At 36.5% G+C, this 14,959-nt stretch overlaps 1 protein-coding gene across 2 annotated transcripts; it reads right to left on the bottom strand.

Moving 5' to 3' along the window:
• Positions 1 to 2,473: 2,473 nt before the first annotated feature.
• Positions 2,474 to 14,904, bottom strand: LOC113229152 (glutathione S-transferase 2-like). Of its 2 annotated transcripts, none has more exons than XM_026462663.1 (5): positions 14,803 to 14,904; positions 12,336 to 12,472; positions 8,183 to 8,350; positions 6,217 to 6,359; positions 2,474 to 2,863 (listed from the first exon to the last, which is right to left on the bottom strand). In XM_026462663.1, exons 2-5 carry the CDS (start codon positions 12,466 to 12,468, stop codon positions 2,693 to 2,695), a joined length of 615 nt encoding a protein of 204 aa, XP_026318448.1. In that variant the 5' UTR covers positions 12,469 to 12,472; positions 14,803 to 14,904; the 3' UTR covers positions 2,474 to 2,692. The 2 variants fall into 2 exon arrangements, with proteins under 2 accessions (XP_026318448.1, XP_026318447.1); XM_026462662.1 differs by lacking the exon at positions 14,803 to 14,904 and adding an exon at positions 12,745 to 12,789 and having other exon boundaries at positions 2,570 to 2,863.
• Between the last annotated feature and the right edge of the window lie 55 nt (positions 14,905 to 14,959).

Raw genomic sequence — 14,959 nt, 5'->3', positions numbered from 1 at the left:
AGGCTAGTTTTAGTAGTAGGTTAATTTTCGGTTTTAGTCAATATTTATGTGAAAATACAAGTTGAACGCGTTACTTCCTTGTGGAATGTGATGTTAGTATCTATTTTATGTTTGTCTGACGTATTTTTACACCCATTTACCGCACATTTCGTCATTTTTAGCTAAAATTCTTGATTTCGCGGTGCAAGTTGACCTTGAGCACTGAAGGCCCGCCCGCTCGTGTAGGCTCTTTTGGCGCGCTTCAATTTGCCTCACTTAGCGTGTGCTGACTAGGTTTCTATGCGTTATTATTCTAAGCTGTGGTCATTATTTACTACCCATTTTCTACTATTTAGTAACTTTATTGACATACCTTTGCGCTAAAGGAAGTATTAAAGAAATAAAGTGGCCAGCCATTCTGACGTCAGGTTGGCTGGACCACTTTACGTTTTTCTTGGTTCTAGCAGTATATAATTTACTATTTCCTAACTAATTTCTATCTAAACATACTTTTTTTTCACTATTTTAAGAAGCTTCTATAAAAGATTATTTTAAAAAATTAATAAAACGCCTTTGCAAAACGTATCTTCTAAAAAGACAGTTTATCGTCTTGTTTGGTACAGCCACCCTGACGGACACTTAGTATTGGTCCCATTTAATTTGAAGAAAATTTTCCACCTCTAGGGTTGACAAACGAAGGGATGAATCCGGTTTCTCGCAGTTTCCGGTAACCTAATAAGGTAATTTGAATAAAACTTGGCAAATAGATGAAGTCCACGAACTTCAGTCGGTTTTTTTTATAAAAAAGTTATTGTAGATATTTGTTGACATATTTCGACGACCCACCGGAATAATCTTATCAAACACCAACTTCACAAGAAAAATAAAAAGATTAAAAACTTCAATAACTCTACGCTTAATGGATTTATTTCGATAAAATACATATATATAATCACGCCTGTCACCTGTTATACCTCCTTCGTGTCTTCCACTTCCTCCACTCTCTTCATACATTCCCGTTTATTCTAAAAGATTCGAAAAAATCGTATGAGGAAAACGATGGAATAATAATCTACTTACGCTTTTAGGTCATAAATGGAATATTAATTTCGCCGGGTTTCCAGAAAATTAGAGAAAACCGTATTATTTTTTTATTCTTGTAATTTTTTTTTTTCTCTTAACTGTAGGGCTTGCACGACGGAGCGCGACTAGAGCGAGAGCGGCATAAGGCGCGACATACTGCTATTCTCGCATAGAGATCTCGCGCTTTATGTCGCTCTCGCGCAAGTAGCTCTTGTTCGTGATAGCCCTACTGATCTAAATCACTTCATCTCGCCCTTACCTTCATAGTCGATTTGTTTATTATTGTAAGTCGCTTCATTTAAATATATAGTAATTAAAAAATTAATGTCTAAATCTATTAATACAACGGAATTCAGTTAAAATATGTTCAATACGTACATTGACTTACAATTATATGGACGTCGGGTCCGCGCTAAAAAGTGTCCGAACTTATAGGGCGTTAAAATCGTATACAGAGCGTCATTCACGCTTTAGTCTTCGTTTGTTTGACTGACAGCAAAGCAAGCAAAATTAGACAGTACTGCGATGACATTACAATTTAAAAGCTTTTTCATATTCCGTTACATGTCACTACTTTAAATAGGTTGACTTGGGACATTTTTTTCGTGGTTTTTGTATTAGACCCGTCGTCCATTTATTTGTAAATCAATGAATACGTATTTCAATTTGTTAGGAATCTAACTTCTTTGATAAACACTCAGATTACAAAACATAGGCAGATTGAGCATACTCAACAAACGATGTGAAGCCGCTTTTCATTTATTGTGTGCGTGACAACTAGGAGGGGCGCTGTAGGGACATGCGCATTTGTGTGCGTGTAAGATTGCCAGGTACAGCGAAAAAGCTCCCGAATTTTTTTCTAATACTAATGTTACAGACTGGAAATATTATTTTGCAATACAATACTTAAGTGGTATTAGGATATCAAGCAAATTATATGCAAGTAAATATGTAATTGTTATTGTTTGATTTACATCGCACAAAGGAAAAATATTTTATTAAGGTATTTTAAAATTGAAAAACTTTGACGATTCAAATTATTTATTACACGTTTTTATAATACTACGTTTCGCATCTATACATCGAGCATTCGTTTCTGATTTTGATTTATGTAGTGCAATCGTACCATCAAATACTATTGTATTTTTTTTTATTAACTTTATAATCAATTCCATAGCATTGACAATCGTCTTATAATTAGACAAAAATTGTTTCGTTCCCAATGAAACTTTTAGACCCTGTACATACATTATAATATTTTTTTATTTTATTGACACGTTTTCTTTTAAAACCATTCTGTTTATGACATGTGCACACAACAATTAAAGTTCTTTTTATATATACAGCGCTACATTTTCTTTTGTGTATAAATAAATCTCTAATAAAACTCGGATAAATCTGAGTTAGGTACCTTAAAAACAATTTTGGACCGCTGTAAATGGACCAGCCTGTATGTATATACATGCATTATTTAATTTCTATATAAAGTATAAATTAAAGAATTGACCGTGCCCACGCTGTAGGCTCACCAATTGAGATCCGATGTGTGGACACTGAGATTTAAAATAGGTACCCTGCTAACAGATTTCATCATGCAAGTTATTACAGTCAATGAAAACAAATCATCCATTTAATAATCGGAAATCGGTGCCTTGGCGACAAATTCCTTCACCCTGGGCAGAGCCAGCACCTTATCATTCAACTCTTTGAAGACTGGGTACTTCGTGTCGAGGTCGGGCATTCTCATCATCATTTTGAAATAATCGTACACACCCGTGAAAACGAAGTCACCCCAAGTCAGCTGGAACAAAAAATATATATTATGTTGTGAATTTTAAAAGAAAAAAAAAATATTTTTATTTCGGGACTTAACCATGTATAAAATATATTTTAATTACCTCGACGTTTCGGACGTATTGTATTGCAACGTCGTGAGTATTGTGTGTCGGTCTAGTGACAGCCCTAGTTCACAAATAAATAATGAAGTCCAAATGCGGGTAGTTAGAAAAAACTCGCACGGCTAGAAGAAATTGTCACCTGCCTCTTCAGTCCCTTCGGGACCATCGACGTTGCGATACGTCCGAAACGTCGAAGTAATTAAAATATGTTTTATACACGATTAAGTCCCGAACTAAAAAATCAAATACAATGTGTGAAAATCGTGTAAGTTTAAATCAACATTGTTTAATTAATTTATAAACTTAGTAAAATTATAATAATTGCTATTGGTTTACACTCAGATTTTATTATTCTGGCAACATGTTTTTATTCTCTCTCTTAAAATTGGCTGTACAGTCGATACCCAAAGATACCCGGACTCCGATTCAGAACTCTTCGTTATCTTAACCAAATCGTTCAATATCTTTCTCGAATCGAAGGGCGTTTTCCGAGCTATTCAGAACATTCCGAATTAAACGTTCTATTCGGATACAGATACGATATCGTTCTCCAACAGCGTTGACGGAGTTATAGATAAAAAAAAAATGAAAGTCCTTTTATGTACATTTTTAAGACTTTAAATCGAACAAAATATTGAACAAAATCCAGACTTTATTTAAAATAATAAGAGATTTCCATATTACATTCTTGCTTTGTAAACATCCATTCCATCCATGTTCATTCGATAACTGTGTTCTGAAATAAAGTTTGTAGCCTTTGCCGGTTGAGAAATTCGAGTAATCATACGGGTGTGACGTCATTTTGGTTCGGTTTCGAATACGACAGATTATTGACATTAGATTCGGGCGTTGTGAATGAAAATGAAAAGAAACCGGTAGACAACTGAGTTGTCGTAAGGTTCTGAATCGACCCCCTGACCCCCCTAACCAACCATTTGGTTCTAAGTAGACAAGTGTGAAGAAAATATTAAAATTAATCTTTAATACCTTACTTACCCGTAAGCCGTAAAATTCATTTTGATATTACGTTCTTATTGCATCATTAATGATTGACGTTCTTAGAAACTTTTTAAGCCTATGTGATCTTTAATTACATTACATAATTACAATTATCAACCTTAAAGCTGGCATTCCTTTACATCTTTCTGTTAAATGCGTAAGAAGGCTCGCAGAACCAAAAGGTCGGCTACCCCTAGTCGACCTAACCGTCCATATGGCATAGACTTAATACAGGGTGTCTTTTAATTTGATTGATAATTAAATACAGTCCATTGTTCAGTTTTATCCTTGTATTTTTATTTATACAAACTGAGAAACCGATTTCATGCAATCGATGCAAGCGGTTAATCGTGAAGTCGTTATCAACTTCATGCGGTCATGGTTCATGGAGTCGAACTGCAAGCATGCAATCAATCTGTTCCCAGCCTAAGAATGAAGTAATATGCATGCGGAGAGTTATTATACTGGGGCTAGTTATTATGTCGTAATGACAGATAGTCGTGCAGTTTAAAGTGTCGTGACTTGTATATTTAAATGAAGTTGTTCACATACAGTACAACACGACCGTCGTTCACGACTTTTTTGTCCTTATGACGACAGACTGTCATGACAATGGAAAGAGTTACAACGACAGTCGTCGGACGATAAATAAAACGTCACGATAAAAATGTGACGACGAACGAACTTCAAACGATTCTGTCGTGCAAACGACAAGGCCGCTGCCGTAAACCGATAAATTGTCGTCACGATTTGTGGGAACAGCTACACACAACAGTCGTTCAATGATAACATAAACGATCACGACACAGTCACGACAGATAGTCTTTATAATATGGGAACAGGCTGAACGCGACAGTCGTCAAACCATAAACAAAATGTTACGACATAATGGGAACGCGCCCTCAGTAGCGTGTAGCATGGAATTAATAAGTACTTCGTACAACTGGAAAGCTCACTGCAATTATTTTGACATATCAAAATGAACGTTAAGTGAATAGCAATAAAATACTTTTTAAATAACCAATATCTCCTTAGAGATCTGAGCTCAAGTGAGACATCTTCTTTCTTGGTGTGTCCCTTTCGCACAATTGCCATGTGATATATTTGATACAATACGGTAGTTGACTATAAAAAAAAATTGGCATAAAAACAATACGTCATTTTGTCCATGAATATTATAAGATGTTTGTAAATAATACCATACCAACTATGAATGCAATAGGTCGCAAATAAATCAAAGTCTTTATATTATTTCACGATATTTAAATATTATTGGAAAGTTTTATTTGTTTTACATTAGGCAACACTAAAATAATATGGCGTCATCTCTGTTTGTTATTACCACAGGTCTACCACTAGTCAGAAAGAGACGGACCAAGATTTATGACATCTCGCTCGGCGCACGCTTCAATACACAGTAAGCCTTCCAGTTGTACGAAGTACTTATTAATTCCATGGCGTGTAGTTATTGAAATATAAACAGGCGCGAAATTATCAGCCGCGGGGTAATACCCATAATACCCAACTCTCCCATACAACTAAAACGTAAAAGTTTATATTTGGTAATTTTATATTTAAACAAATTTGTAAAAAGTCATGGAAAAAAAAAGCATTCTTTATTATTTATATAGTTGTCAGTGTTTCATAAATAACCTGTATGGTTTCATTTCCAACGTGTAAATTTTAAAAGTTTTGCCGTGGGGCGACGGCTTAAGAATACATTGTCGCCTCCCCATACATGCCCGTGGGGGTCGTAAGAGGCGACCGAGGGCGTCACAAGTGTCCATCTGCTTAGCATTGTGGTAGGCTCTGTGCCGACTGGATAGCGACCACAGTACACACGGCGGAAAACCCTCCACAGTGAAACGCTTTTGCGAATCGCGTTCAGGGATCAGTTGGTGTACATCCAGTGCATTTGGCCAGACCGGCAAAATGATAGTGACGGAGTGAAGATATTTGTGTTTTCCATCCGTTACTCTCATCTCTGGACTGTATTCGCACTTTCCATCAGGCGCGGTGCAGTCATTTTGTCGAGTCGCAATAAAAAAAAAAAAAAAAAAAAAAATTTCTTTGCTAAAACATCTACCTCTATCTACGTCCTTTCATATTTCACATACCAAATTTTTCAAAAGAGCGTTTTACAAAAACCAAATATCATATCAATATTACGGATTTACCCAATCGCGTGACCAAACGGTGTCACACAAAAAAACAGAGGACAATTTGAATACTTGATAATTTATATTGCTGAGTGTACCTTGCCAAGGGCGAGGTGTCCGTTATTCTTGACGACGGTATCATTGAGTGTCTTCAGCAAGAACGGGTAATGAATTTTGGTATTCTCTTCGTGCTTCTTCCTTTTAACCTCCTCATCTTCTTCATTTTCCACTGTCAAAGCCCCTGGAATACACCACCACTCATCATCATTTCGATAGCTGTAGGGCTCATTGTCAACGTGTTCGTACAGGGAAATACTGGCACTATACCTGTTTTTGTCGCCAAGTAGAAGAGTGAACATTACTGCGTTTCGGTTTCGAAGGGTAAGGGGTGGTGATGAGGCAAATGGAGCTTGTCAACTTATGTCTCAAGGCGACGGGCGCAGTGGCAGTGCCCTTCAGGTCTTTGTGATTTAAAGCTCTGAGTGGCACTGCACCTGCTATGGACAGGTCGTTAAAAAACATCCGTAATAATCGCCACCATATTTTTTGTCGCCGTTAAAACAATGTGGCTGTTGAAGAAATAGATTTCTCATAGATGGCGCTACGACAAAAAAGTCGTTAAAAACCAAAAACAAAGATGTAAAAGGTGTAAAATGTACATAGAAAAAGTTGTAAGGTCCGCTGGTTCACGCTTAGTGGACGTTTTTGAAGAATAAATACCCTAATCGACTCAGTTGAATTAACACACAGTGTGATGCCATAAGACATCAACGAATGAAAATATGCAAAATACGTCTGCCTCAATACCACATTGGAAACAAGAGGACGCAGTTTCCTCAATGCGTATGCAGCACTTCCAAGTAAGTCCAAACTCAAGGTACCACGATCTGGTTCGTTCCGTGGCTTAGTTGGCATAGCGTCTGCAACGGTTCAAACCGATTCGTTCGATCTTTGTTACGTACAAAGATCAAACACACGCGGCAAGCTCGAACGCGTACTTGGACTTAATGATCTTAGTCCATCGTACGAGTCATGGATGCGCTAGTTTTTAATTATTTCTTTACACATCCTGCCATTTTTTTAAAATCTGTAAATACTTCATAAAATACCGACTGCCGAGTGTTTTCTGACAATTTCAACAAAGTCCGCATAAAGGTATCAAATTTAGAATTAAGCGCCAATGCGAAAAGTGTTTAAATTAGTTGTTTGCGCTATACAGCTGGCACGTGCGTTACCGAGACTGCTCACTCTTTTGTCTTATTGTATTCAAAAGAAGAAGCGATAAGACTAATCTGTGCTAACAATATTTCGCCAACTATAACATAACATGCAACGATTATGGTCACGGCTCACTAGTCAGTACTCAGCTTCAGAGGGCATCGAGCGCCGCTCGCGACGGCGACACCCCCAAAGAGCCTGCTTCCTTCGCAACGCAAGCGAAGTAAACGAGCTAATGCTTCCCAACATCATTTACAATTGCACCAAAATTTCAATGGAAACAACATATTAACTAAATATTCCACACCAGAGACTGAGGAGCCACAAGTTTTGTCAAATGTATCGATTCTTCTGAGCATTGAGCCGACTCAGACGAAGTGCCAGAATACAATCTACATTTGTCCCGCTTTCTGAGACTCTTCCTCCTGGACACCAATTGCCATCAGGCTGGTTGGTCTCAGGTTGGTCGGAGCAAGGACAATTTGTTCAGTTATTGTGGATTTTCGGATTGTTCTAGTCTGGATTGTTTGTGCGGTGCGATTCAAACGATAGCCCATCTCATATCATGCTCTGCGTGCCCTAACGGCGGCTACTAGTGACGCGGTCGGCGTGCCATCGATACGATAAAAAGAAGAAGACTAAGTATTCCATTTTAATCGAGTGCCTACTAGAAGGCGCCAGGGTATTAGTTGCACCTAGACGTTACATGAGCTAGTACCGGCACTGACTCCAGCATTGACATAATCGTTATTTCTAACAATAAGGACATTGCACTTTCTCCATCTGCATGCCTTCTAATTATTGCTGAACCTGCAGTATTGTATATCGCATTGTATTGTTACTTACTAGCTCGAATGTCGTAGAGGAAGTCTACGTTCTGGTCGATCTCCAAATCCTCCTCCATAGTGTCGCCGGCCAGGCCGTACTTGCGGCCGAGGTAGCGTGAAATTGCCAAACTTTGGGCGTACTTTTTGCCGTCTATTTCCAGCACTGGCATTTGACCGAACGGCGTCTCTGTAAAGAGAGAAATTACGTTTCGCTTTTGTTTTGGTACTTCACAAAATGTGAATATCTGACGAGGAAAAACAAAGAAGTCTTACATCAAATCTAACACTAGCCATCACTAGCAAATTTAGAGAAACTGTCCATTACCAGTCAATTCACACGGGTATACAATACAAGCGCTTAAAAGTGCTCTCAAAATGTTTGTACATTTCTCTATAAAAATTTTTAGTAATTGCAAGTAAAAATATTATTCTTAACATATTTAAAGAATTTAAAAAAAAAGGATTATGGTACACCGTTTATATGAAGCACTGGCCACATAGAACGTTTAATCGAAATAATGGTTTCACTTAGTATAAAATTTTAAATGGTGTCAAATTATAAATATATAGCTATATATTACATTTTGTCGTATATTTTTTATGTTTATGTATTTCTATTAAACCTTATAGCAGCACTTCCCGATCCGTTCTTCCAAATTATTTAACCTTTCCATTGATTTTTGTTAATAAGTTTCTCTGTTTTGCAGTGACACAAACGCAAACCGCGAGGTGCCAGAAACAAAAGAAAAAAATCAGAACACGATTGAAGTCATTCTTCTTTCAAATTAGACGTTATGTAGCCAGCTTTTTAAAAGCGTTCGTCTTAATTAATTATATCCAGGAGTGTACTAATTATTTTTTTATAGTATTATTCATTCTATACTTCCTTAAAGTTTAAAAACATACTTTACTTATTCCGATATCTGTTGATAACCTATAGCTGCTTTTTTATCAAATAGGAATACAAGATAAGATTGTAGTTGCGAACGTCTACGAATTTTTTGAATGTTCAAAAAATTATTGAATAGAAACAATAAATTCATATTCTCGTTTAAAAATGGATAACTAATTATTATATATAAATAAAAATAATCCCATTATTCGCAGTTAGATTAATTGAGTATTTTTTTTTATTTCAAATCGTTTTCTCAATTCCGTTATCTTTCAGTTACGACAGTATTGCAACAATGCTGTGTGATCTATTATTTGGCAGAAACATTTCAAAATTCTTACTACAAATAAATATTAGTAATGCACAAACAGAAATTGGCAGTACCTACATTAAAACCCAATCAACCCACCCGGGTTATAACCCATATCTGGCTAAAATCCTGGGCAGAAGAAGAATACGTAAATAGGGAATTTGATATAATTCCATACTTTTTACAAATTTCGATGTAAAAAATTTATTTACACGAAAAACGAGACAACAGTTTGTACATCAACAACAACTGTCCATCAACATCATCATCAACAACAACACCTTGTAATCCTGTGGATTCTCACTAATACTGATGCAGATTACGATTCTTTTTTTTGAAGATTCAAGTGCATACGACACTTTGTATCATTTTGTTTCGTGCGATTATCAAGCGAATCTATTCAATAGAAAGTCAACATTTTGTTATAACATTAATTTACATTTTGTTATAAATTATTACTGAAAAACTTGATTTTCTTGATGTGCAAAGAGATCTTGATGGATTTCCGACATTCTGTACTAACAACGAACTACACCTCAATCCTTCCAAACATCATATCACCTTTACAAGAAAAAAGCAACCCTTTCTATTTAATTATGGTTTTAATGGCACCATCGTCAAATGCGTTATCAGGTTAGAGATCTTGGTATTATATTTGACATTAAATTAAATTTTAATTTATTTATTAAAACTTTATTGACCACAAGACATGATGGTACAAAAGGCGGACTTAATGCTAAAAGCATTCTCTACCAGTGAACCTTTAAGAAAAATTTAAGAGAAATTGACGAACGTGGCGAATTATTATATTAATAAATTATATATTACATATTATTATTTAAATTATATTAATAATTATTAAACAAAATATTAGGTTAATAATAAGTTATGTGTAACAAACGAACCTAATACGTTCATACATACAACCTAACACAGTCATATACATAATATGTATATACAATACAGAATATGATGATGGTTATCATTGTGACAAACAATTTAAAAGATGCTCATGAACATACTTTTTGAAAGAGATATATAGAGATATAAATATACTGGGAGACCTTCTGATGGAGTCTGGGATAGCATTCCAGAGACGTATCGATTGGAGAGTGAAGGGGTCATATATGAAGCCAGAATGAAAGAGAGGTACAGTGAGCGAGAGTGAATTCATGGATCGAAGAGGGAGGTTGTGAGAGCCCCCGAGATATTGAAATTTCTATTTTAAGTATTCTGGATAGTGAAGATTGAAAAGAATAGAGTACAACGTGCAGAGGAATCTCTTCTGCCGACGTTGACGAATAGGGAGCCATTTAAGTTGAGACCGAAAGAAGAAACATGATCAAATTTCCGTAAGCAGAAGATGAAACGGGTAGCATTATTGAGAAGGCGGTCCAACTTATCTAATAGATTTCCATTGAGATCAAGGTAACAGACATCAGCATAATCAAGGAGTGGGAATATCAGGGTAGTGACAAGTAAGATCTTAGTACGAATAGGAAGTAAATTCCGAAAGCGGTTGAGGAAACGTAAAGAAGAAATAACCCTACGACTAAGCTCGGGACACCTGTGAAGACCAACTTAGTGTAGAGTCAATGTAGAGGCCAAGGTTTTTAACACAAACGCTTAGTGGAACAGACGAGTTTTCACACACTACATGATGGAGCGAACTATGGTCAACCTTGGATATCTATTTAGATCCACCTACGATAATTGCTTGACATTTCAAAGGATTGACAGATATCCCAAAATTAGTTGTCCACGCACTAACGCTTTGTAGATCGCGCCTGCTTGTAAATCTGCAAGTCATCAGCCTAAAAATGGTAAGAGTAGCTAAATCAGAAAGAAAGAAAATTAATAAAAATAGAAAACAAAAGTGGTGACAGAATTCCACCCTGCGGAACACCAGTTGTTACATCATGCCAGTAGGAAACTTTTGGTCCCACACGAACCGCTTGCTGGTAGGACGATTCACGAAGGTAGGACGATTATTCTCATATCGAAAATGTTATCTCAAAATCCTTTTAACTTTTGGGTTTTATTTTACGTGTCTCCCAGCATTTCCGTAACGCTCTTACTTTTAAAACATTGTACTCATCGTTTGTGATACTTATCTTAGAATTTGGAACTGTAGTTTACATGTTGATGGTTTAGAAAAAGTGCAGAAAAAGTTTATCAAGAACCTTTGTTATCGGACCGGTGCAGAGTACTGTCATGCAAAGAATTTAAGTTCCATTCTTACACAATAGAAACTTTGATTCGTTTTTCTTGTACAAATTCGCGATTCGAAAAACGATTCACCGGATCTTTTACAAAAAATTGGCCTTAAACTTCCCTCTCGCATCACCTTGCGCTCTAAAGCTACTTTCTGTTGTAAACTTAGTAGGACAAACTCCCAAAGAAATGGTTTCTATAGGCGCTCTTTGGATTTTTATAATGAAAATTTAAGTCATATAGACATATTTGGGATTTCTTCACAAGGTTATATGGTAAGGGTAAGAGCTTTATTTTAACAACAAATGTAGTGATAAAATTATTTAGTATAAAATGTTTGTTTTTTTTTATTCCTATTATTGTTCTTTTTTAGTGTACTTGTACATGTAATTAAGTAACGTTAATTGTTTAAGTTTTTAATTTTTCTTATTTTTTTATTATTGTATTTTAGTTTTTGTTAATGGAACTCTAGGTCTGTATGTGTATCTATTTTGATTTATTACCTGTCTGGTGATGACTGTTTGTTTCCTTAAATAAAAAAAAACTATAATTGTCGTAAATGGTATTGCCGTCGATTCTGGGCGATTTAATCCGGGCTCTGGACCATCTTTCTGCCGTCCACTAACTAAAACGCGGCTATATGTTTGGCTGTAAATGTTCACTTGTTTTTTTGAACTGGCTCATCAATTAGAGGTTTAACCACATTCTGTGATGCGACAATTTAAATTTCCGATTAAATTTTAATGGTAGAATTACTTGGTTTAAATTCGGGCCATTGTTCCTCAGTCAAGCGGCGATCTTCGAACTCCTGACCGCCGTATGCCAGCAGCATCCTGGTGCTCTCGCCCATGGCTTTCAAGGCGAAATAATAGAGAACTACTTTCAACATGCTTCTGTAGGACAAATGAAAATCTCTTTATTCCCTTGTCTCATACTTATTTTAAAGTTGTGTCAGGGATCACCCATCGTGCTGAGAAATACTAGATTCGTAATTCAAAAAGTACATGCATGAGAAATGGAAATATTTTTATTTTTATAAAGCCAAGGGACGGGAAGAACATGACGTGCGCTGGTGATAAGCGACACGCTTATCCGTAACAGTTGCAATGATGCTCAGAGATGTAAATAGCACTGCCACTGCGCCCATCACCACCAGCACCCTTACCCTTCAAAACCGGAACGAAGTAATGCTTCCTGCTTACTGCTTGGCGGCAGAAATAGGTTAATATTAATTAATAATTTATCGCTCCCCTAACGAACAATAAAACGGCCTCGTGAACTTCGTGAATGGCGATATAATGTTTCGTGCTTAGAATAATAACGCATAGAAACCTAGTCCGCACACGCTAAGTGAGGCAAATTGAAGCGCGCCCAATGGGCCTACACGAGCGGGCGGGCCTTCAGTGCTCAAGGTCAACTTGCACCGCGAACAGATCAAGAATTTTAGCTAAAAATGACGAAATGTGCGGTAAATGAGTGTAAAAATACGTCAGACAAACATAAAATAGATACTAACATCACATTCCACAAGGAAGTAACGCGTTTCAACTTGTATTTTTATATAAATATTCACTAAAACCGAAAATTAACCTACTACTAAAACTAGCCTACATGAATTTGATTTTTGCCTCACTTGTGACAGTTCGTTTGATATGAAACTATCATTCTATGCGTTATTATTCTAAGGTTTCGTGGTTTTTACAAATAGCTTTTTATCAAACCCGGCAAACAATTTGCAATCGCTGACATGGCCATTTACGTAACTAAAAACTGTCAAACATTTTCGGCAAGTATGACACTCTCCTTGGCGACTCTCGTCCAAAGAGACTGCCACAGCCAGCCGGTGATGATAGGCGTCGTCTAAAGCCGCCACATAGGTAAGGTGGCAGAACTTCCCTGGACGAACTCTATTACAGGGAGCTCTACTGCTACTAATAATATAAATATAATATAAATACTAAATATATATCGCACTGTTAATACAATAGTGTACTAACTCAAAAAGTGTATTTTTTCAGAATCGATGAAAAACGAATTTCTCACTTTCCGTGATATATTATTAACATTTATATTTAAATTTATATTTAAACCTACACGGCCAATTTTATTACAGACATCTAACCAATTTTCTACTCGCCAAATATACTGATATATATGATATATATGATATGATATAAAGACTTACAAAAAGTTTTGTCTCATTTTGAGTTAAGTATATATCTTTTAATTGTTTCTTACAATGTTCTAAGGAGGTTTTTCTTGACGTGTAGAGAATCAAATTTTACGTTCAGTTTTACTATTGTAATAGCAGAGCGATATGTGTTTTCGTAGTTCTCAAAAAAAATTAGAAAAAAGCTTTATTTAAGAGCATAGGCTTTTAAATAAAGCGTATTTTTTACGCGCATTTGTAGACGTTTTCAAAGGTTTACTGGCTGCGACTGAATCTCATTTTGAGCACGTCATCTGCGCGTACTAATGATACACGAGAATTTCACTTGCGTTTTTCGGTTGCTCGCGTTGGCTGGGTATACGGCATAGAAATCTGCCTTCCGCGCAAAGGCTTTCACGAGTCTTCCGCTTTGCGTTGCAGAGACTTGCGCGCATACGCGGCGCCTTGCCTTTGTTTGGGTTGTCAACACTCTCGAACCGGCTGCTGCTCCGTGATTGGCCAGTGGTGCTGTCCTCCGCAAACGTTCCTTGTCGCTTGCGTGGAAATATCAAGCTTGCCAGATATCAAACTCGAGTAACGCAAATAAATCCAACGCAAACTAAGCGGCCGGCGCAAGCGAGCGACTCGTGAACAGTCCTACCCATAGATCATACACTCCTACCTGTGCGTATGCGCGAAGATAATCACGGAAAGCAAGCGAAAAACGCAAGTGAACGGCATAAATGCGCCATGTGTACAGGCTCTATCTATGGCAAATATGGCTTCGTTGCTGAATTCGCAGCTGTCAAGAGGACATCAAACTTGACACAATGGTCTTTGGGTCGTTCGTAATACAAGCGAAATAGAACTGAACTGCTTGACATTTCCTTGACCCTGCACTATATAATTAAAACGGAAACATTGTTGACTTTAAACACTATCAGGTATAATAATATGATCATGTTCCCTAATTTCAATCCGTAAAAATAGTTACCTACTTGTTAAAATTTAGATGATTTAAAAAAAAAAGATAAAAAACATTATTTACAAAACACAATAAACTCAAAAACTTACATTGTTTTATGATATCAATCGCACAACTTTTTCCCTTCGAATATATCGGTCAACTGCGGAGTCTACTCAATTTCCAACCCAAAAAATGAACTCTGAATCTGAATTAATCTTTTAGACGTTATGCAATACTAAAATAGAGGTTTGTTTTGTTAGTTGA

This window comes from Hyposmocoma kahamanoa, unplaced genomic scaffold (genome assembly GCF_003589595.1).
Source record: "Hyposmocoma kahamanoa isolate Upper Pololo Valley unplaced genomic scaffold, ASM358959v1 279, whole genome shotgun sequence".
Taxonomy (NCBI): domain Eukaryota; kingdom Metazoa; phylum Arthropoda; class Insecta; order Lepidoptera; family Cosmopterigidae; genus Hyposmocoma; species Hyposmocoma kahamanoa.
This window is presented reverse-complemented; position numbering and strand designations above follow the sequence as displayed.